Source organism: Miniopterus schreibersii, assembly GCF_964146895.1.
Source record: "Miniopterus schreibersii genome assembly, chromosome: 2".
Classification (NCBI taxonomy): Eukaryota; Metazoa; Chordata; class Mammalia; order Chiroptera; family Miniopteridae; genus Miniopterus; species Miniopterus schreibersii.
This window is the reverse complement of record NC_138102.1, coordinates 98,761,749-98,785,454: the sequence shown is the minus strand read 5'-3', so window position 1 is coordinate 98,785,454 and position 23,706 is coordinate 98,761,749. Positions and strand designations below refer to the sequence as shown.

At 39.0% G+C, this 23,706-nt stretch overlaps 1 protein-coding gene across 2 annotated transcripts in view; it reads left to right on the top strand.

Moving 5' to 3' along the window:
• Positions 1–23,400, top strand: part of B3GLCT (beta 3-glucosyltransferase) — a 102,035-nt gene extending 78,635 nt beyond the window's left edge. Inside the window, exons 13-15 of one of the 2 annotated variants that reach the window (XM_081129719.1) lie at positions 7,273–7,392; positions 14,443–14,587; positions 22,926–23,400. In XM_081129719.1, coding sequence (XP_080985845.1) covers positions 7,273–7,392; positions 14,443–14,587; positions 22,926–23,093 — 433 coding nt within the window. In that variant the 3' untranslated portion in view covers positions 23,094–23,400. The remainder of the gene's footprint in view (positions 1–7,272; positions 7,393–14,442; positions 14,588–22,925) is intronic. The other variant, XM_081129720.1, reaches the window with a different exon arrangement.
• The last annotated feature ends 306 nt before the right edge of the window (positions 23,401–23,706 follow it).

The window sequence follows — 23,706 nt, the reverse complement described above, 5'->3', positions numbered from 1 at the left end:
GAGGCGGATCCCAGGGTGACTTGAGACTTTTGCTGACCCACCCCTATGCCCAGTGCTGGTAAAAGTCCGCCTTAGAGCGCAGCTTGGCCCTTCTCATGTGCAGCCAAGGCCATAAAGGCAGCCACAAGCTGTGCATCGTGTGTAGCCTCAAACAGGTTGTTCAGGTCCAGACATAGCATCCGACATTGGTGTACACCAGAGCTTCTCCAAAGATGCTCAGAACCAACTCACCAAGTGCCCAGCTTCAGACAACATTGGAGCAGGATCCAACAAGTGTCACAAACAGCAAATCCAAAGGGAGACCACAGCAGGCACAGCTCTGCTGAGGCAAACTGCACTTTTTATTCTTTATTCTTTTCTTTCTTTTCTCTTCTATACATCTTTGTTTATCTTATTACTTTGAATTTTTTGGATTTTTTTTCTTTTTCTTTCTCCTTTTTTTACTCTATTTGCTGTTTAATTTTTGTATTCTTTTGTTTCTGTTTCTCTTTTCTTATTCTTTATTATTTTCCTTTTTATTTTCGTATTCTTTTTTCTTTTCCTTTTCTACTTTTCCTTTTTCCTTAGTATAGTTAACTTTTTTTATTTTTATTTTTTTTATTATTATTACTTTAATTTTGTTGCTTCTGTGGGTTTTTTGTTTTATGTTTTGTCAGCACCTGTACAGCAGCTTGTATGTTGTGGTAGGAACTGATCCTCTCAGTCAGCCAGCCTGAGGGTAAATGCCACCCACAAATGAGCCAACAGCAATCAAGACCCAATTACAACAGGAGTGCCCACATAACCCACAAAAGGGCATTCCTAGAGCACCCAGCTCAGGAGATCAAGGAGACTGAACCACTGGGTTCCACAGGTTACATACTACATAAGGCCACCCCACCAAGACTTGGGGGGAGTCATAACAATTCTATCTAATATGTAGAAACAAATACAAAGAGATAGCTAAACGGGGAGACAAAAAACCCAACAAGCTCCAGAAGAAAGAACAGGAGAAATCTCCAGAAAAAGAACTAAATGAAATAGAGGCAAGCACTTTATCAGAAACAGAGTTCAAAGTAATGGTTTTAAGGATGCTCAACAGCATGAAAAAGGACATAGAGACCATGAAAAATAATATCAGAAATGAAGAATACTGTATGTGAAGTAAAGAATACACTGGGACGAATAAACAGGCTGGATTAAGCAGACAATCAGATCAGCTATTTGGAAGACAAGGTAGAAAAACTCACCCAATGAGAGCAGCAAAAAGAAAAAATAATTTAGAAAATTGAGGATATTTTAAGGAAAATTTGGGACAACATAAAATGTAGCAACATAAGCATCATGGGGGTACCAGAAGGAAAAGAAAGGGATAGAGAACGTGTTTGAAGAACTAATGACAGGAAACTTCCATAATCTGGTGAAGGAAGAAGTCACACAAGTACAGGAAGCACAGAGAGTCCCAATCTAGATTAACCCAAAGAGACCCACACCAAGACACGTCATAATTAAAATGGCCAAGATTAAAGACAAAGACCAAATCATAAAGAAAGCAAGAGAGAGACAATTACCTACAAGGGAGTTCCCATCAAGCTGTCAGCTGATTTACCAACAGAAACACTTCAGACCAGAAGGGATAGGCATGAAGTTTTTAAAGTAATGAAAAGCAAGGACCTGCAACCAAGATTACTCTATCCAGCAAGGCTACCATTTAAAATAAAACTTGAAGTAAATAGCTCTCCAGACAATTTTAAAAAAAAAAAAAAAGTAAAAATGTTCATTGCCACCAAACCAGCATTGCAAGAAATGGTAAAGGGAATGTTTTAAGAAGAAGAAGAAATGGAGAAAGAAACAGGTATAAAGAAAAAATGGCAATAAATGACTACCTATCAATGATAACCTTAAATGTAAATGGATAAAATGTCCCAATCAAAAGACAGAGAGTAGCAGAATGTAAAGAAAAAACATACTGTCTGCAAGAGACCCACCTAAGATAAAAAAATTCACACAGGCTGAAAATGAAAGGATGGGAAAAAATATTCCATGAAAATGAAAAAAAAAAACCCAAAAAACTGGGGTAGCAGTACTTACATTGGACAAAATAGACTTCAAAACAAATACCATACAACAGACAAAGAAGATCACTGCATAATACTGAAGGGATCAATACAACAAGAGGATATAACCCTGGTAAACATCTGCACCCAATATAGGAGCACCTAAATATATATTTAAAAAACTCTTGGTGGACTTTAAGGGAGAGATCAACAACAATATATTCATAATAGGGGGCTTTAACACACTACTGTCATCATTGGATAGATCTGCCAGACAAAAACCAAGGAAATGGGGACCTTAACACACTAGATCAGATAGATTTAATTGATATTTACAGAACATTTCCTCCCAAAGACTATACATTCTTCTCAAGTGAACATGGAACATTTTCAAAGATATAGACCACATATTAGAACACACTATTAGTCTTAACAAATTCAAGAATGTTGAAATCATGTGAAGAATCCTCTTGGTTAACAATGACATGAAACTAGAAATCAACTACAGTAAAATAACTAAAAAACATTCAAACACATGGAGGCTAAATAGCATGTTATTAAACAATGAATGGGTTACCAATGAGATCAAGGAAGAAATAAAAAATTACCTAGAAACAAATGAAAATGAACACACAACTCCCCAAAATCTATGAGACACAATGAAAGCAGTCCTGAGAATGAAGTTCATAACATTACAGGTCTACCTCAAGAAACAAGAAAAATCTCAAATAATCTAACCCTACACATTAAAGAATTGGAAAAACAACAAGAAAAGCCCTAAGGAAGTAGAAGGAAGGAAATAATAAAGATCAAACAGGAAATAAATGACATAGGGGCTAAAAAAAGTAATAGAAAAAGATCAATGAAACCAAGAGCTGATTCTTTGAAAAGGTAAACAAAATTGATGAAACTTTAGCCAGACTCATCAAGAAACAAAAAGAGAGGACCCAAATAAATAAAATAATAAAGAGGGGATGTAACAACTGACACCACATAAATACTAAGGGTTGTAAGAAAATACTGTGAGCAACTATATGTTAACAAACGGGACAACCTGGACAAAATGGACAAATTCCTAGAAGCATACAGTCTTCCAAAGCTGGATCAGGATGACTCAGAAAACCTGAATAGACCAATAACAACTAATGAAATTGAAGCAGTAATAAAAAAATTTAAAAAAACTCTCAGCAAACAAAAGTCCTGGACTGGATGGCTTCACAGATGAATTTTACCAATCATTCAAAGAACAACTAACACCTGTCCTCCTCAAATTATTCCAAAAAATTCAAGAAGAGGGCAGACAACCTCAAGCTTTTTTTCAAGGCCAGCATTAGCCTAATTCCAAAACCTGATAAAGACACTACACAGATAGAAAATTATAGGCCAGTATCCGTGATGAACCTAGATGCTAAAATCCTCAACAAAATATTAGCAAACCAAATGCAGCAATACATTAAAAAGATCATACACCGCCCAGCTAGTGTGACTCAGTGGTTGTGCATCAACCTATGAACCAAGAGGTCATGGTTCAATTTCCAGTCAGGGCACATGCCCAGGTTTCGGGCTTGATCCCCAGTAGGGGGCGTGTAGGAGGCAACTGACCAATGACTCTCTCATCATTGATATTTCTATCTCTCCCTCTCCATTCCTCTCTCTGAAATAAATAAAACATTTAAGGAAAAAAAACAGTCATGCACCATTACCAAGTGGGATTTATTCCAGGGGTGTAAGGCTGGTACAATATTCGCAAATCAATAAATGTGATGCATCATGTAAACAAAATGAAAGATAAACATATTATCATATCAATAGATGCATGAAAAACATTCGATAAAATCCAGCACCCATTTATGATAAAAACTCTCAGCAAAGTGGGAATTGAGGGATCATACCTCAACATAATAAAGGCTATATATGAAAAACCTACAGTCAACATCATACTCAGTGGGCAAAAACTAAAAGTGTTTCCCTTAAGATCAGCAACAAGAATGAAATGTCTGCTTTAACCACTCTTATTCAACATAGTATTTAGAAGTCCTAGCCGCGGCAATCAGTCAAGAAGAAAAAATAAAAGGCATTAAGTCTGTCATTATATGTAGATGATGTGATATTGTACATAGAAAACTCTAAAGACTCCACAAAAAAACTACTAGATCTAATAAACGAATTTGGCAAAGTAGCAGTATACAAAATATTCAGAAATTATTGGTATTTTTATACACTAATAATAAACTATAAGAAAAATAAACTAAGAAAACAATCACATTTACTATTGAAAAAAAGAAAGAAAAAAAAACAACAGGTACCTAAGAATAAACTTAACCAAAGAGGTAAAAGATCTATACTCAGAAAACTAAAGGACACAGAAGAAAGAAATAGAGGAAGACACTAACAAGTACAAGCATATATCATGTTCATGGAATGGAAGAATTAACATCATTAAAATGTCTATACTACCCAAAGCAATTTATAGATTCAACACAATTACTCTTAAAATACCAATGTCATATTTCACAGATCAAGAACAAATATTCCAAAATTTTATTTGGAACCAAAAAAGACCCCAAATAGCTGCAGCAATCTTGAGAAAGAAGAACAAAGTTGGAGATATCATAATACCTGATATCAAACTATGCTACAAGACCATTGTAATCAAAACAGCCTGGCACTGGCACAAGAACAGGCATATAGTTCAGTGGAACAGAACAGAGGGCCCAGAAGTCAACCCATGCTTCTATGGTCAATTAATATTTGACAAAGAAGGAAAGAGCATACAATTGTGTTGGGAAAATTGGACAGGTAAATGAAAAAAAATTAAACGAGCACAAACTTACACCACATACAAGAATAGACTCAAAATGGATAAAAGACTTAAATATAAGTCACAAAACCATAAAAATCATAGACGAAAATGTAGGCAGTAAAATCACAGACATCCTTTGGAGCAACATTTTTACCAATACATCTAGAGCAAGGGAAACAAAGGAAAAAACAAATGGGACTACATTAAGTTAGAAAGCTTTTGTACAGCAAATGAAAACAATACAAAAAGGGAACCCACTGTATAGGAGAACATATTTTCCAGTGATATACTTGATAAGGGGGTTAATTTCCAAAATATATAAAGAACTTATACAACTCAACACCAGGAAGACAACCCAATTAAAAAATGGGCAAAGGACCTGAAGACACTAATACAAAGAGGACATACAGATGCCCAATGGACATATGAAAAAATGCTAAAAAGCACTAGTCATCAGAGAAATGCAAATTAAAACTACAGTGAGATATCACCTCACACCTATCAGAATATCTTCTGTCAGTAAGCCAACAAACAACAAGTGTTGGCAAGGATGTGGAGAAAAGGGAATCTTATTGCACTGTTGGAGGCAATGCAGTACTGTGGAAAACAGTGCGGAGTTTCCTTAAAAAATTAAAAATGGGACTACCTTTTGACCCAGTTATTCCACTTCTGGGAATATATCCTAAGAATTCCGAAACACCAGTAAGAACGAATATATGCATCTCTATGTTCATAACAGCGCTATTTATAGTAGCTAAGATGTTGACAGCTCAAGCACCCAGCAGTAGTTGAGTGGATAAGGAAGCTGTGGGACATTTACACCATGGAATACTACTCAGCTGTGAATAAGAAGGAAATCTTACCTTTTGAAACAGCATGGGTGGACTTGGAGAGTATTATGCTAAGTGAAGTAAGCCAGTCAGAGAAAGACAAACATCACATGCTTTCATTTATATGTGGAATCTAATGAGCAAAATAAACTGACAAACAAAATAGAACCAGAGGCATCGAACATTGGAACAGATTGAGGAATGTCAGAGGGGAGGGGTATGGGAGGGATTGGATAAGAGAAGGTGAAGAGATTAGCCAAGGAAGATACATGCATAGCTCATGGTCACGGACAACAGTGTGGTGAGGTCCAGGGGAGATGGGGGTGGGGGCTGGAAGGAGTTGGGCAAAGAGGGGGGAATAATTGGGGACATGTATAATAATGTCAACAATAAACATAAATTTAAAAAATAAAAAATATGAATTATTGAATTAAAAAAGAAAGAAAAAATGTAATCCAAAGTTATTCAGCATGGAAAAGCTTTTTGTAAGGATCACTGATCAATATGAGGGAACCTACATTGGGTGGTGTGAAAGCTCTAGTTTAGAAGAACCAGTGGAAGGATTTTATAAGGCATGTGTAAGTGGTACGAGTTCTTACCACATAGGAAAACTAGTTATTTTTAACATCAACCTTTGTGTCACCTTAAAAAAGTTACTTCTAGATTTTATTTTCCTGTGAATCTTTTTTCATTCTCACAGCAGCTATAGTTGCAGACCTTTTTCCCACCAGCCTTGAATCTTCTCAATGCCCTTTGTAAGCTATCATTGTTGACACATGAGGAAGAAGTATGGGGGTCAGAGGTATAAACAAATAGACACAAAAAGACCACAGACAAGGGTGCCGTACTCAAGGGAAACCTAAGCACAGCTATGTATCATAATTGGAGTGTTTCCTAGAAAGCTTGTTCACCCACATTCCCTTCCTCACCTGCTAGCCACCCTGACATGGATCTCATTTGTTCCTGAAAAGTTCCTTTTTTGGCCATCACGAATGAAAAAGCCCTTGCCGGGATGCTCAGTTGGTTAAAGTGTCATCTGAATAGACCAAGGTTGCAGATTCGATCCCCAGTCAGGGCACATACAAAAATTAGCCAATAAATGCATGAATAAGTGGAACAACAAATTGATGACATTCTCCCTCTCCCCCTCTCTCCCTCTCTCTTTCTCCATTTTTCTCTAAAATGAATTAAAAAACAAAGAATTTTTAAAAATACATCAGGTACATCTGAGGAGATATGATAATTAGTTCATACACCCTCAGGAACAGGGCGGGTAGAAGTGAGTTATGTATAGTATGCGGCTGTGTTACCCTTCTTCATTAACTGGCCACCCAAACTGGGCAGCCACGTGCTGCCAGGGGCCTATTAAAACTGGATGGGAAGGTCCATGTTTCTCAATTTCTTTCCTGTTTTCAATAATGTATAGTGCTCATCAGTTCTTTTTGTTTGTTATTAAAAAAATGATTTCTTCTGTAAATCACTCAAATTTCATCTCTGAATAATTTTAGACTCGTATTCTATAATGTAACCAGTGGGATGTAAGAACCATAAAAATATTTACTAAACTAAATAGTCATTGCTTATGTTCCCTTTGGAATCCTAGCATCTCCAGGCTCCAGCACTTGCTTAGCTGCTACGAGTCCAACGAACCAGTGTTCCTGGGGGAGCGCTATGGCTACGGCCTGGGCACTGGCGGCTATAGCTACATCACAGGAGGAGGAGGGTAACTATGAACGTGGCTTTCTGCAAATTCTCTCCACATTGCTCTTCTTTTTCTGGATGCAGAGCTGGGTCTGTGGTGGTGGGTATCTGTACTGATATGTAAGTGCTCTGTAAATGGTAGCTGGAAGTGAACATCCAACTTGTTAACCACAGTAAAGAATATTTTACCCCTTGAAGAGACAATATAAAAATGTATTCAAGGTACTTGGTAGAAATGTCCCTGTAGTAATGCTTGCTTCTGGGTAGCCAGTTAGTTTTGATTGTCTGTTTAAATGGAAAAAAAATTAGATATAGATTTTATTTTCAGAAAAAAAGTCATCAGATTTTTAAATGATCTAGTGCTTACAAATCACATTTGGGAAAAGAGTAGTATAGAAGTTTAGACTCAAGCACTTAAGTGATGTTTGTGTAGGATTTATAGATTTCAAATGTTGTGGGGGTTTTTTCCTAAGATTTTTTATTGACTTTTAGAGAAAGAGGAAGAGATGGGGAGAGGGAGAAAACATCAATGTGATAGCAATACATCGATCAACTGCCTCATGCCCACATGCCCCCTTTGGGCCTTGAGCCTGCAGCCTAGGCTTGTGCTCTGACCAGGAGCTGAACTGTCAACCCCCTGGTGCACAGGACGACACCCAACCAACTGGGCCACACTGGCCAGGGCCAAATGCTTTTAAATGAAGCATCTGCCAAATCTCTTATTGGGAAAGACTTTAATTTGATTTATATGGGTAATTTAATTTGATTTATATGGGTAAATCAATTAAGCAGGTAGTCTTTTCTGTTATTTCTGTAGCCTTTTGCTACTGGGGTATTTAGGGAAACTCTTAACTTAGTTATCAACTATAATAATTTAAACCCATCCAACAGGAGTTTGTTGAAGGACCACTATGTGGTGGGAAAAATTCTAGACACAGGAATTCTTCACTTGCTAGCTACCCTGAAGTGCAGGGACTTTATATTTTTACTTTGCAGTCCCCAAGATGAGAAAAGTTCCTAATGCAGGGTCTCAAGAATCATATCCAGGTGTTCCACTTTGGCCTAGCTGATTCAGTTGTGTATGTAGCATGGTCATGGGGGTAGCTCTTTCGCAGTGATAACCACGCCTGGGCAGGAGGACTGATTTTGTTCAGCAGTGGCATGCATTTACGTGAGGTCATGAGAATAGGAGATGGGGGTCCACACAGGCCTTTGAATAGACAATATAAGGTAAGGCCAAGGAATTCTCACCTCTTCATTAAAAAAAAAAAATGTTTAAGCTCTTTGCAGCCTTATGGTAATGCATTTAGTTTTCTGGGTGAAGTGTTGGGCCACTTAAGGATCAAGGTACCTGTTAAGCAAGAACTTTCCACTTCTGAAAGATGTTTGTATATGGGTTTATATATTTGGGGTTTATATATATATATATTGTAGCACAAAGGTGTTAATACACTTTTATCCTAGAAGTGACTTTTTGTGTGTGAGTTGTGAATTCTGTAAGCAGACTCTTGTCTTCCTTGCCTATTGGATTTGGCTGTTATTCTGAGACTGGTACTAGAGTCCTTTTGAAACTGGGTTTTGCTTTAACTACCTGCATTTCCTTTCACTGCTCGTTAATTGGTCATTCAGTCAAAAAGCCAGTGTGTGACAGGCACTGGGCTGGCCCTGGGGATGCCAGCTCCCAGGCCACTGCTGGATTGGCCTGGGCAGGTACTGCTAAACCATCGAGGTGACACCTTTAGCCTCCTACATGTTGAACTTTTACCTTGCTACTGTCTTTTCTGACACCTCCAGTTTTCCCATCTTAAAACCTCTTCCTGTCACCACAGCATCTCTCTTCTCCCCTTGAAAACATCTTAAGAATTCACGACTCTCACTCCTCCACTTCCTGGGTCCCACTGCCACCTGACCTGCATCTGACTTGGGGCAAAGTCTCTGGCCTTCTACCTAAACTATATTATCTGTGATCCATATGGCCAAATCAAATGGATCCATTCCAGGCTTTATTTTCTTTAACCTCTGAGTAGCCTTTGATGAAGTTGACTGTTTCTCTTACCTTCCTGTTGTATATTTCTGTCTTTCTGCTCATTCCTTCTCCGTTCCTTTTATCCCCTAAATGTCCATGTTCCAGTCATCTTTTCTAGCCTCTCTTCTTCTCACTCTCTCATTGATCTCACCCACCCCCATGTCTGTGTGCTGAGAGCACCCCAATTTCTATCCCCAGCCTGGAACTTTCTTGACCTTCTGATTCAGATGTCCACTTACCAAAGGACATCTCCACTGGGATGACTCATGGGCACATTAAACTCAACACCTCCCATACTGACCCCCTTGTTTCTGACTTGTTCCCCTATTTTTGTGTCCTTCCAGTGGTCCTTCCCTTCCAGGAAAGACAGACATCAGTGTATGCCAGTTCCTACCCCAGAAATCTGTGAGTCAGCTCTTACCCTTCCTCTTCTTCATTCCCCTCCACTCCACAGTTGACTGGGTTGCTAAGTCATGTGGATTTTATCTTCTAAGTATCTCTCTTTTTGTACCTCCACGGTTCTAATCTAGGCTACCATGATCTCCTGTGTGGTGGGTTCCTGCCACACAGCCTCTTGGTCTCCCTACTTCTCCATGCTGTTGTCCACACTGTAGTCAGAGAGACCTTTCTCAAAGCATATCTGATCTTCTCCTTCTGCTCAGAGGCCTTCACTAGCTTTCCATTGCTTTGATTTTTTCCCCAAGAATGTGAACCCTTTTTTACTTTTGGCCTTTAAGACTAGGAGATAATCATTCAGATTTCAACAAGATAAGGCCTCATTTTAATCACCTTGAGTTTGCCTAATCCACAGCCTCCCAGGTTTCCTGAGGACATTGGGGCCAGAATCTCTGGCAAGTCTTTTCTTCCACCTTCCTGCCCCTACGCCCATTGCCCCGAAAGCTGCCGCGGCTTGATTTCCACTTTTGAAGTATGCGTGTCTTTAGGAATTAATTCATCTGGGTTTCATTCATATCGTCCATCTCTTCAAAAATTCCTTATGTTATGGTGATTTTGTTCTTTGCATTACCGTGAGAGTGAAAGTCTTTTGCTTGCTTTTATAACCTCCCAGTGCCTCCATACTCCACATCAAGGCTACCAGGCCTCTCATGAGCTTGGCAGATGCCTCATTCATCCATACTCTCCAACTTCAAGAATTCATGCTGAATTTATCTCAGTTCCTCAGGGGCCTGGCTTCTCCCTTTCCCCCCAAGACATGGCATCTGCTGTTCTCTGTATAGCATTGTTCTGCCCCTGTTCCCTGGCTAATCCTTTTCATTCTTTGTTGTTGCTGTTAATCCTCACCCAAGAGTATTTTTTCCATTGATTTTTATAGAAAGGGAGGGAAAGAGGGGGAGAGAGAGAGATGTGAGAGAGACTCATTGATCGGCTGCCTCCCGCGCACTCCCCGAGCGGGGCTGAGGATCAAACCTGCAGCCCAGGTAGGTGCCCCTGCTGGGAGTCCAACCTGCGACCCTTCGGTTTACAGGCCGGTGTTCTGACGACTGAGTTACACTGGCCAGGGCTCCTTTTCATTCTTTTGGACTTGATATTGTCATTTATTTATTCCTGGAAGCCTTCAGCCTGGTCTAACCTCTCAAATCTGTGTTGATGCCTTTCTGATGTACTTTCGTGGCATATTATGCAAACCATTATCATTTAATTGCCTATTTACTTTTCTGTTTTCCACCTAAATTATGAATTCTTTGAAGGTAGTGCCTGTGTCTTGTTTCCTAGCATAGGACTCAATTTTTTTACAATGTGCAGTGAATAAGGAGTGGAGTAAACAGATGCAGATCACTGGGCTTTGATCTTTACAGAATTAACATCGGCCAGTGTACTAGTCTGTTGTTAATAGCACTTTTACAAAGATGCAGAAATATTCTTTGTGAGATTTTCTCATGTCAACCTTTGATAAAATTGGCAGACTCAGTGTTGAATAGTTTTTCTAGTATTACTTAGACTTTCTGATGGTCTTGTTAAAAAACCAACATGTTTCTTTAAACAGCAAGTCAGGATCAATTAATGGCTCATAAAACCAAAGGTCATAACCATCACTTTAAAATAATGAAATATAGAATGGAGTAGAATAAACTAGGAATATTATAGTATGTCACATGTAGTTAAAGGCTAGTATTGTTTTGTGAGATTTTTATTTCCTTTTTATACATACCCACAAATTGTTGCAATATCAAATATGTTTCTTGTTTTCTCTTAGTGGTTTATAGTCAAGTAAGTTTTTGAAAAGCACTGCCCGAAACCTTCTCGCTAAGCCCCACTGGTCAGAGCTGAGTCGGTATAGGTTTTTTGTGATTTACATATAGGTTTTCTATATTGTTTGGGAAATGAGACCAGTGCACTGCACACTATTTGAATCCAGGTGTTGGGTTTCTGCTTTTTTGCTTACTCCTTAAAGTTTGGGTATTTGGGAACAATTGGTTCAGTAACTTCTGTTTTGAAAATACTTATTTATACATGTTGGGGGGGGAGCTGTGATCAGGATGGCATGATTTTTTTTGGCAACTTTCCTTGGGAAGAGGCCGAGGGCAGTGTTTCCCAGAGAGGCCATGACTTTTCATCTGCTGGAAGATGGTGGGGGTGGAGGTTATGTTTCTGAGGTGCTTTATCTTCTTTTTTCCTTTTTATTGAATTTATTGAGATGACACTGGTTAACAAAGTTATACAAGTTTCAGGTGCACAATTCTACAGCACATCATCTGTACACTGTATTGTGTGTTCACCACCCCAAGTCAAGACTCTGGTCATTACATTAATTCCCCCTTACCCTCCTCCACTTCCCCAACCCAAGGTGCTGTATCTTCTGCGTGTGTTCTTGACTTGCTGTGGCAAGTCCCTGCCTCCTATTTCAGTTTTTCTTATTTTTAAAATTAGTATATTATCTATTAAAGGAAATCACATTAATAGTCTTATTGCCTTTCAACATTTTTTCAATATTTAAAAGTTGACAGACAGCAAACACACCATGGATGATGCAATTTTCCATTTTGGAGGCACCTTTGTTTTGAAATAACCCATCAGCACACTAATAAACAGGTGTTATTAAAGGCCCTGTGTATACAGTTTATGTGAATAATGGATGTAGGACTGCTCTGTGTGAGTAGGCACAAATAAAAACACTAATAAATATTTCACGCTCACATTTTGTCTTCCTGTAAAGTTAATTTTCTAGAGAGTGGGCCCAAATAAAAGGCTTTTCTCTTCTTTATTGTTCTACTAGATGTTGGCAAAAGGAAAAAATGAAGCATTTTTGTTTAAGTTGGCTTGACAGTGAGCAAAATCACAACTCTGATTGGAATACAAGTGTACTTAGGAAATCTTCCTTGATGTGGCATCAGATAGGTGGCGTTTAAGGGGACTGTCTGCTTATAGTGCACATGTGTCCCCTCACATAGGCCCTTTTCCTGGGGTCAGTGAGATGAGCTGGAGTTTGACAGCCATGCACATGTGAGGTCCAGGGTCACAAGTGGACACTAGATTTTCTTTGAGAAAGACAATTTATGATGAGTTTTAAACTTGCAGTTTTCCTTTTGGTATAGTTCTTCTCGTATAGCCACATTTTCTTGTATAATCTTAAATAAATAGCTTTTTTTCCCTCCTGTCTGGTCATATTTCATTGTGCCTTCTGACATCCTTGCAAGGGCTGGGAGAGTGTCTCCGTTTTGTGTTTCCAGCGCTTGTTCACTAACATTAGTTAAACTGCTCTGAGCTGAGCCCAGCTGAGCATGGAATCAACATTTTTGCATCAGTGATTATGTCCAAGCTTTTCCCTTCCTGCTAGACTGAGCCGTTGTACTCTTCCTCCCTCAAGATCTTTGCAAAGGAGCTTTGTTCTTACTTGTTTGATGCATCAAACTTTTATTGAGTGCTTACTGTGTGCGAGGCCCAATATTCAGCTGTGGGAATATATGGATAAATTTTAGACAGTTTTGCTTTTAAGAGTGTCATTGCTTGTTGGGAATGAAGTTGCGAACCATATCCGTCCCTTTAGCCCTATCACTGTTGTGTTATTCATGACAGGAGATGATCCATTACCACTCTAGGAGCAGAATAGAAACCAGAAACCAATCTGTATGTTAAACGGGGGAGAATTTATTTCAGGAACTTGGTACAAAGTGTTGGAAAAGGGTTCAGTGGCTTTACCTAGAGGTTGGTAACTGTAGAAAGCTGTTATTGCTCCTATGGCTGGAGGAGCAAAGCAGGTGCTGTTTTGTGGAGCCCATCTGTGTGCACTGCTGTAGCTAGCTGCTGCTGTCTGTCACAGTGCTGCCTGTGAGCCAGACTCAGGACTGGCTCCTCACTACTGCTGTGGGCCTGCCACCAAGGTTCTGCTGGAGCCTATGGCTGCCCACTGTCCCCTGCCCCTGCCCCCAGAGACCACCTGAGCCAGAGGCAGATGGCCTCCCCCAGGGTTGTACCCTTGTTGTAAGAAGGAAGCCAGAATGGGCTGGTGAGGGAGTCTGGAAAGGCAGGAGTGGATGTGAGTTTCACCAGAAAGTACCCAACACATCAGATCAAGTACCTTCAGAGCACTGTTTTAGGCAAATCAATAATCTCTCTTCCTCCCTCTCTTTTCTTTTCTCACTTTCTCAAAATCATGTTGTGGAAGCTTCTGTAGACTTAGATTTGATCTGATTGTCAGTTATCACCTGTATTTTTTCTGGGGTACCTAGTTTTTCTGGGCCCATCTACCTGCTGGGAGTATGGGTAGATTTTGTTATTGATCTCACTGAGATTTTTGGAACTAAAGAACAATTCCAGTCTCCAGTGGCATATAGGAAAAGAACATGGCATAATATTAGCAAGAAATCGATAAAGAAATAAAACTACCTACTAGATAGATAAGTGATTTCCCTTTCATAGAAAGCACAAAAACATTTTCCCCAGAATTTATATTAAATATACAACACTGCTGATGTCGGTGTCTTTTCTCTTTGTCAGAAGTGTGGCCCCAGAATGACATTTCTTTACTCGGATTAATGGTTTCAAGGATTGGCTCTAACCCCTTCATCTACTCTGACTTCCCTCTAGAATGGTCTTCAGCAGAGAAGCCATCCGGAGACTTCTCGCCAGTAAGTGTCGTTGCTACAGCAATGATGCACCCGATGACATGGTCCTGGGGATGTGCTTCAGCGGCCTGGGAATCCCTGTGACACACAGCCCTCTCTTCCATCAGGTGAGGAAATGGATTTTATTTCTACCTCAGAGGGAGAAAGGAGGATTTCTTCTCACTAAAGGATTCTCCTTCTTTCCCTTCACATATTTTTTGGGAAACAGTCTTAAGAAGGGCATGGACAGGCTCTGCAGGCATTCAGACTGACCAGTTTGTCCACAGGGTTGATACCACGGACAGCATGAAATGGAAGGCAGAAACCTAGAAAATGAAATGGAGTTTGACCAGTACCCCTTGCCTTTAGCACCGTGGAAAAGCTATTCTCTCCCCTCCCCCCTTTTTTTGAGTTAAAAAATTGATGGCATTTAAGAATTATTAGAAATATATAGGACTGATCTAGTATTGTCCTGCATGCCACCAAATGTCTCGTTCTATACTGCCCTCCATTTTTGTACTGTCCATTGGTTGCCTTTTTATTGGGTTTCCCCCCTTTGGTTGCTATTAAACTGAGTGGCTAAACTTTAAAAATCTCAATAAGTATATATTCTGGGGGTCATAGAAAAGAAGAGACAAGATGATGTTTACCAAGGATGATTGGTGCTAGTAGCTTCACCATACTGCAGTTTAGGGCTGGAAAAGGGAATTCTTCTGCCTTATTTTTAGTAGTTTTTTAAGAATCAGGTCAGTGGATGTCCTGGAATTGTAAGAATAATAGCAGATATACTTGCTCTAAAAATAAGCAAAGCCCACAGCCATTTAGTGCTCTTCTTAAAGAAATGCAAAGCTTTTTGAAATTTGAAATGTAGGAATGCGTGTATCTTAAGTGCCCTCCCTTAGAGTGAAAATTTAATGTTTCTGCTTTATTTAGTAACCAGCAGCAAATGCTATCATAGCAGTCTAGAAAATTGAGCATGACAGAAATAGCACTATAGAAAGTAACACGAACAAGGCAGAGAAGGTGTTTGCATCATCAAAAAGGCAGAATCCATTTCTGCATTTTTGCAAACCACAAGGAAGGATAAAGATAGACCTTTAATAATAAGAAATGTATTGAGAAACCTCCTTCCTGGTACCAGTCAGAAGGTACTTAGCCATCTTTTAAAACCTTGAGCGGTCTTACCCACTTTAAGTCTGTGTGTGGTGTTATGATGACTTAGAAAAGCAAGTTATTCTCTCTGGCTCTCTCTCGCTCTATCTCAAGTTTCTCTCATAGAAAAAGGAAGGGTGTTTAAAACTGTTGGGGTGTAAGGGAAATAACTTATTGTTAATATGATGTCTTGGATGTTTATCACAGTTTTTCACTTACAGAAAGAATACATGAGTAAATAAAATGATAAGGAGGAAAGAAAGAAGGAAAATTATCCTGAAGTGAAAGTCCTTTGAAGATAATTAAAAAAAAAAAAATTGTTGTTCCCTGCATTTTAAAATTCTTTATTTCTGTAGTTCACATAATAAATTCTAAGCCTTTCCAAAACTGTAAAATGTATTTAAACCCTGACCTCACAACAGGTACTGCGATGCCTTTCTTAAGCCCTTTTTAGAGAGTTTGCTGTGATTTGGATATTACTTTCCATTTGTGAGGTGTGCACACTGATCCAAATACTATATTTATTCATATTGAGAAAGAGATAGGAGGCAAAGAGAGAAAATCTAGGATTCCTGATGACTTAGAGGTACTGTGGGCACTTGGAAGCAGTCCCAGATGCAAAGTTGCCTGGGCCACTTCCCTTCTCTTTTTAGTCAGGGCAGGTTATGGTGAAATTATAGGTTTAGAAAGGAGCTTCGAGGACCGTCTATCCTAGTATATATCCCTTTGTTAAAAATAAAGTTTTTAGAGCATGTGGTTTTCTGTTCTTTTATATGCTACTAATGGGTATGGCAGCATGCAATGGCCAGTGAACCATGTGCACAAAATTGTCCGAATAAACATTTCCAGACTCTGAAAATCAACCAAAAGCATTGAGAAGCATTTACTGCTGAAAAACTGCTACAGTTTTGGGTAAGAACAATAGTATCTGAGGCCTCCTGAGCTCTTTCTGCCTGAAGTCCCCCCAGTTTTACCAGTATGGGCCTGAATGGAGAGCACTCCAGCTTTGCTGTCAGAGTGGGTAGACTTGATTTGGGGAGGGAGAGATGAAACTAAAATTGTTAACTAAAATTGTCAAATTTGATAGGAAACAAAAAAGAAAAACCTGCACCTTTACTGGTCCAAAGTTGCAATCTCAGATACAGTGAAGGGTGTATTAGCCAAAAATGTAATTCCTAATACCCTGGAAATAAGAGAGCAAGAGTATGGCTAGGAAAACTCGCCACAGTTCTTGGCCTGCTAGGAAACTGTGCACACTCATGGGACCGTGGATGAGCCTAGCAGAAAGTAAAAGCCAAAACATATTTGAAAACCCACTGAAGCTTTAAATGTGCTTTCCCACACACTGATAGAAGCCCTTTGGGCTCGAGATGTTTGAGTGCAACCTCTGCCTATATCATAAGTTGACTACTAAAATATTCAGGTATAGGGATAACTTATAGCAAGCCACACAAAAAAATTAAAATTAACTTGAGTGGAGATACCAGCAGCCACACACTGCAGGAAGAAAGATTCCACAATGTAGGTCCAGACGTTACTTAAAAAAAAGTAGTAAAGGTAAACAGATTCGTGAGTTGCTCTAACACCTTATCTAAAATAACCAGTTTCCAACAAATTATCGTGAGACAAGCAAAGAGACATACTTAGGGGAAAATGTAGTCAATAGAAACTGACTTTGAGTGGGACCAGATGCTGGAATTGATAGACAAAGACTTAAAAGAAGTTAATAATACTATAGGCACAGAATTAAAGCAAGCAACGTACATAGAATTAAAGGAAAATATGACAATGACTCAACAAGTAGCAAATCTTAATAGAAAAATAGAAACTATGATAAAGAACCAAGTGAAAATTCTAGAATTGTAACACCTAATAACTGAAATGAGACATTATCTAGATGGACTTAACAGTAGATTTGAGGTGGCAGAAGAAACAATCAGTGAATCTGAGGACAAACCAATAGAAGTTACCTAATCTATAGAACAGAGAGAAAAAAGACTGAGGAAAAATGAACAGAGCCTCCTCAGAGACATGGGTGAACCATAAAGTATACCAACAAACATTTAATGAGAGTACTGAAAAAAGAGAGGAGAATTGAAAAAGACCTTGTTTTTTGAAGAAAAGAAAGTTGAAACTTCCCAAATGTGATGAAAACATTAATCTATAGACCCAAGGAACTCAACAAAGCTCACGTAGGATAATCATAAAACGAATCACACATAGACATGTTATAGTCAAACTGTTGAAAGACAGTGAAGAAGTGAAAACCTTAAAACCATCAAAAAGCCTAATGAAAAGGAAAACAAAAAAATAAGATTATTGGCTGATTTTTTCATTCGAAATAATGAAAGCCTGAAGGCAGAAAGGAAAAAACTAATCACCCAGTGATTCTATATCCAGTAGAACTTTCCTTCCACAATGAAAGTGGAGTAAAGACATTCCCAGATAAACAAAAAGTGAGAGAATCCTTTGTTAGTAGACATTCCCTGCAAGAAAAACTAAAGGAAATCCTTTGGGCTGAAAGGATCTGACACTATATGGTAATTGGAATATATCAGAAGGAATGAAGAAAACTGGAAGAGGTGAATATGAAGGAAAATATAAAAGAGTGTGCATTTGTTTGTATGTATATATACATATGTGTATATATGTGCATATAAATATAATTAAGAGAAGAAAAATATGAATATGTGTAAATACCCATATTTTATAGATTGGAAAACTAGATATTGCTATGATAGAAATTTTCACTGTTGATTTTTAAAAATTTATTTTAAATAAATGTTATTTATTTATTTATTTAAAATTAACTTTATTAGTTACATTCTAAATGTAACTAATGCATGAAATGTTCTGGGTCAGAGAGATTTTTAAATTAAATTCCTCACAGTAAATAATAAGCACACCTTGAACCCCTCCCCCATTGCCCTTCTGACCTGTTTTTTCCCTCTAGGGCAATATGATGAGAGCCAGGTCAGTTGTCCTATACAAGTAGGCAGATACCCATAGGCAAGGTGCAACGAAAAATTGTTTTCTCTGCTTATAAAAGTAAAGAGGGCTGCTTTCACTTTTCCCTTTAAGTATGCAAAGAAAATCTCTCCAGGGACCTCATTCCTTCTTGAAATGTAAATCTATCCCTAGATGTTAGTGTTCAGGTCTTCCTGGCACCTTGGGGTTTGACCTAGGGACTAGAGCAAGGATGTAGTAAACATTCACCTTCTCTAAAAGATAAGGCAAGTTTTACTGCCATTTTGGATCAGAGCAATTAACTAGACAGATCTGATTCTCCTGGGATATGAGATGTTTTTAGTGGGCTAAAGCTTTTTTTTTTTTTTTTTTTTTTTTAAACATGAAAACAAGTTCAGGGAAATTTTCTTTCCCCACACTCCCCCAGTTGATCTAAAGATTCAGTGAAATCCATATGAAAATCATAACAGGCTACTTTATAAAAATTGACAATCTGATTCTAAAGTGTATAAGGAAACACAAAACAGTTTTTAAAAAGGAGATCAAAATTCGAGTATTTACACTTGCAGGTTTTCAAAACTTACTATAAAGCTGCAATAATCAAGACAATATGAAATTAGTATAAGATAAAAAATAGAACAGGATAGAGATTCTAGAAATAAACCCTCCCATTTATGGTAAGGATGCCAAAGCAACCAGTAAGGAGTGGAACATATGGTGCCAGAACAAGCTCTATATCCACATCGAACTTTACCCCACACCATATACAAAAATTAACTCAAAGTGGATCATAGTACAAAATATCAGAGCTAAAGCTATACATGTCTGGAAGAAAACATAGGGATAATTCTTTGTGATCTTTGTTTAGGCAAAGATTTCTTATGGCATCAAAAGCATGACCCATAAAAAGAAAAATTCACAAATTAAACTTCATAAATTTTTTTTTAACTTTGCTCTTCAAAAGGTATCATTAAGAAAATAAAATAAAAATCCAAGTCATACACTGGGAGAAATACTTGGCAATTCATATATCCGATAATGGACCTATGTCCAGAATATGTAACAGTCTTTTACAACTCAAATCAGAAAACAATCCATGCAGTATAAAATGGGCAAAAGATTTGAATAGACATTTCACTAAGAAGATACATGAATGGCTAACAAGCACATGAAAAGATGCTCAACATTATCAGTCTTTAGAGAAATGTAAACTAAAGTCTGTATGAGGCACCACCATCCGTCTACTAGAATGGCTAAGCAGAAAGACAGACCATACCAAGTGTTAATGAGAATATGGAAAACTGGATCTCTCATCTATTGCTAGTGGCAACTTAAAAGACAGTCACTTTGGAAACATTCTGACAATATTTTCAAAGTTAAACATACACATGGTAGGCAACTTATGACATGGCTCTCAATGATCCCCTTCTGCTGCTATTCCCGCCCTTGTATAATTCCCTCCTCTTGAGCTGGGTCAGTAGAGTATGGCGAAGGTGATGGGACGTGTCTTCTGTAATTAGGTCACAAAGGGTTGTGATTTCCATCTTCCTTGTGACTCTCCTTGTCGCCTTCTTGGCCTGCAGTTTGGTGAAGCAAGCTGCCCTGGGTGCAAGGAAGTGATGCCCTCAGTCCACTGGCCCACAAGGACCTGAATACTACCATGACTACCAAGTGAGCCTGGGAGGGGCTCTTTTCTCAATTGAGCCTCAGATGAGACCACAGAGCCTCAATCTCATGAGAGACTGTGAAGCTGAGCTCCCAGCTAGTTGTGTCCAGATTCCTGACCCTTAAAAGCTGTGTGATCAGAAATATGTGTTCTTTGTGTGGTATTGCCACACAATGCAGTATTGCTCAGCAGTAAGGGATGAACCACTGATACACGTAACTATGCTAAGTGAAGGAGGCCGGGCACAAACTAGTCATACTATATGATTCCACTGATAACGAAGTTTAGAAAAGGCAACACTATAGAGAAAAAGCAAATCAGAGGTTTCCTGGATCTGCCAGCAGGGGCAGGGATTGACTGCAAACACTTGCCAGGAAATTAAAGTGTTCTAAAACTGGATTTGTGGTTGCCTAACTGGATATTTACCAAAAATTTTCAAACTGCCATTACTGTGTGGTAATTGTGTGTATGTAAATTATACCTCAGTGCAGCTGTAACACATGTATGTATGCCTAAGGAAATACAATTTTAATCTCCATTTGTTATACTGTTTGGTGTACTATAATCTTTACAGATAAAAGATTTTAATTTTGCCCAATTTATATCCTCGAGTAGTCTAAGCCCTTTGTCTTTTCCTGCACATCTGCTCTGAAGGCCTTCCTCACGCCTGCTGACCCTGCCCATTTGGGGTTTCCTTGTGGCATTTGGGGCACAGAGATGTGATTATTAGAGGGTATATAGACTTCTTGATGTTACAGATGCCTCTTGGATGCATTTCACTTTTCTAGTTTTGTCTCATTCTTTTCTGTGGCCTCATCAGACATGATTACACCTTCTAGTGCTTGTTAGGCCAGCTCTTCCCTGCATACAGAGCCCCTAAGAAGCAGTTATCACTTCCAGTCTACATTAACAGAGGGAAAGACAGGGGTGGCCTCAGACTTTAGAAGTTTGTGGATCCATAAAATGATTTTCTTTTATTAACTTGGAGAAACAAATAGAGTTGTCAGCTTTTTGATTTTGCAAGAAATAAGTAAATAAAGTAAAAGATGTTATGGATTTCTTTTCTTCTTATTAGACATATTTGTATCTCCCAACTTTCATTTTTAAATGTGAGATTTCTTTCTTTGGAGCCACTGTGAGATTATCTGATAACTGAATTGGGAGTATGGTTCTCCTAGGGTTTCCTCCCTGCCAGCAAACTCTCAGAGTGCCTCGCTAATAATCATTGCACAATTCATGAATTCCCTCAGCTAATATTCAAAATGTTACCAATTCAATTAGACTTTACTCTGGTATGTTTTTGCTGTCTCACTGTCTTTTCCTTTTAAATTGCCTTTTAAAATGTTTAACTCAATGAGTGTTTAGAATTTTTAAAGGGCAATACAATGGCCAGTGTGAAGGTTCTCCCCCTACTTTGAACTCCTCCTCGCAGGTATTACTGTTTGAACATTCATCTGAGCAGGGTATGTGTGCTACCACCTCACAGCCTCCCAGAGAGGCCGGGGCCAAAGCACAGGTGATGTGCCAGGCCTGTGCACTGAGGACCAGCTCAGGTGTCCTGGTAGGACACTGGACTAGCAACTGGGCCCTTGCCCCCGTTCCAAAATTTGCTCGTCATACTACCCCAGGGAAGTCACAGCTTCTTTGAGCTCTGGTTTCCTCATCTATAAATTAAGGATGAGTCATGATAATCTGATTATCTTGCAAGGTTGTTTCAAGGACTAGATGAAATAAAATTTTAATGAAGGTATCCCATGAACCATTCACAAGAGTTTAAATAGTCATCAAAAATTTAAGCAGAATGTAATAAAATACTAGCCTTGAGAAGACTTGTTCTTAAAATGTGTAATTTTTAGTCTTACTAAAGTCAAGACTCTCAGTACTGTTAACCCACGGAGTTACTGTATAACACAGATGGGCCGTATAAATTTATAAACAAGATGAACATTGAGAGAAGGTGGATGCTTTGTTTAGAGCAAACAAAACAGGATCTGGTTCAGTTTCCTTCCAAACCCTGTAGGTTACTTGTTCAGTCTTGTCAATCTAGCCTGTATCTGATTCTACTTAAATTTCACTTCAGAAGTTTAGAGAATTTTGAAATTTTGATAATGCAAAAACTTTTTAGGCTCTTGTAAACCATTTTGGGTTACACAGAATGTCCATTCACACTTCTGGAGCCAGACGAGATATTTAGGTAGGAGGAGAGCAAGTCACTTAGCTCCACATTCCCTCCTCTGAAAGAGGCAGCATCCCTAAGGACATGTCAGCAGGAGACAGGCAAAGAGCCCTGAGAATGCCCTGCCCCAGCCCACACAGCCGTGTATGGGTGGAGTTTCTTTAGACAGACCTGAGGCACATTTTTCTGCCTTTTTGCAGAAGTCATAGTAGTAACCAAAATGATTTACTATGGAAGTGGTTGAACAATCTCCCGGAGGCTTAACTGTGGAACATAGAAGCAAAAAGTGATGGATTTGGGGCATTTAAGTAACTGGAGACACAAAGGCTACAAGCATACAGTGAGAAGGAAAGTTTTAGTGAAACAGATTTTCCTTCTTGCTTTAGATTCCCATAACAAGTATCAGATGTTGAAGAGACGCAATTGTTTCATACATTCACATGCTGTTCTGGGACAAAAGAGTTCTCAGTGAATGAACGAGCCTAATTCTCTTTTCTTCCTGCAGGCCCGGCCTGTGGATTACCCCCAGGACTACCTTTCTCACCAGGTTCCCATATCCTTCCACAAACACTGGAACATTGACCCAGTGAAGGTTTATGTTACGTGGCTGGCACCCAGCAAGGAACACAAAGCCAGGCCAGAGACACAAAAAGGCTTTAAAGATGAGTTATAAAGCCTGGGGGCCTGGGAGCACAGTCTGGGCAGGAAACAGAAGCAGAGACTTTGTGCTGTGTGCTGTGAACATGCTACTCTCATGTGCCACGGAAGCTTCCTGACTCTCAGTGGAAATCCTGTTTGTGGTATTTTTTGAGGGGGGAGGAAAGGGAGTCATAGGGGAAATAGGTGTTTTTTTTTCCTGGGAAAAATCACTTTCTTTTGCATTCTGCATTGTTGTACCACACAGTGATTCCTGCACATTTTTCAAACTGTGACACATCAGCTTTTTGACTGTCATGGGAAAATAAATGGCACCAGAAGTCTTCCTGTTCCTTCTCTTCATTATAATGAAGGTTTCGGTTGCGCATGAGACCGGAGAGATGTGACTGTGTGTGTGTGTGTGTGTGTGTGTGTGCGCGCGCGCGCGCGTGCACATGTGCGTGCATAGAGAGAGAACATCGATTGACATGGATATTGCAATGGTGTGAACTTTTTAACTGTATTGTTGATGGTGAAAGTTATTTTCTGGTCACCTGGTAGGAATAATGCCATACTAAGGATGATTCATGGAACATCATAAGAGTCTAACTATGAAATCCCCTGTAGTCTATAATCTTGTTATGTTTTAT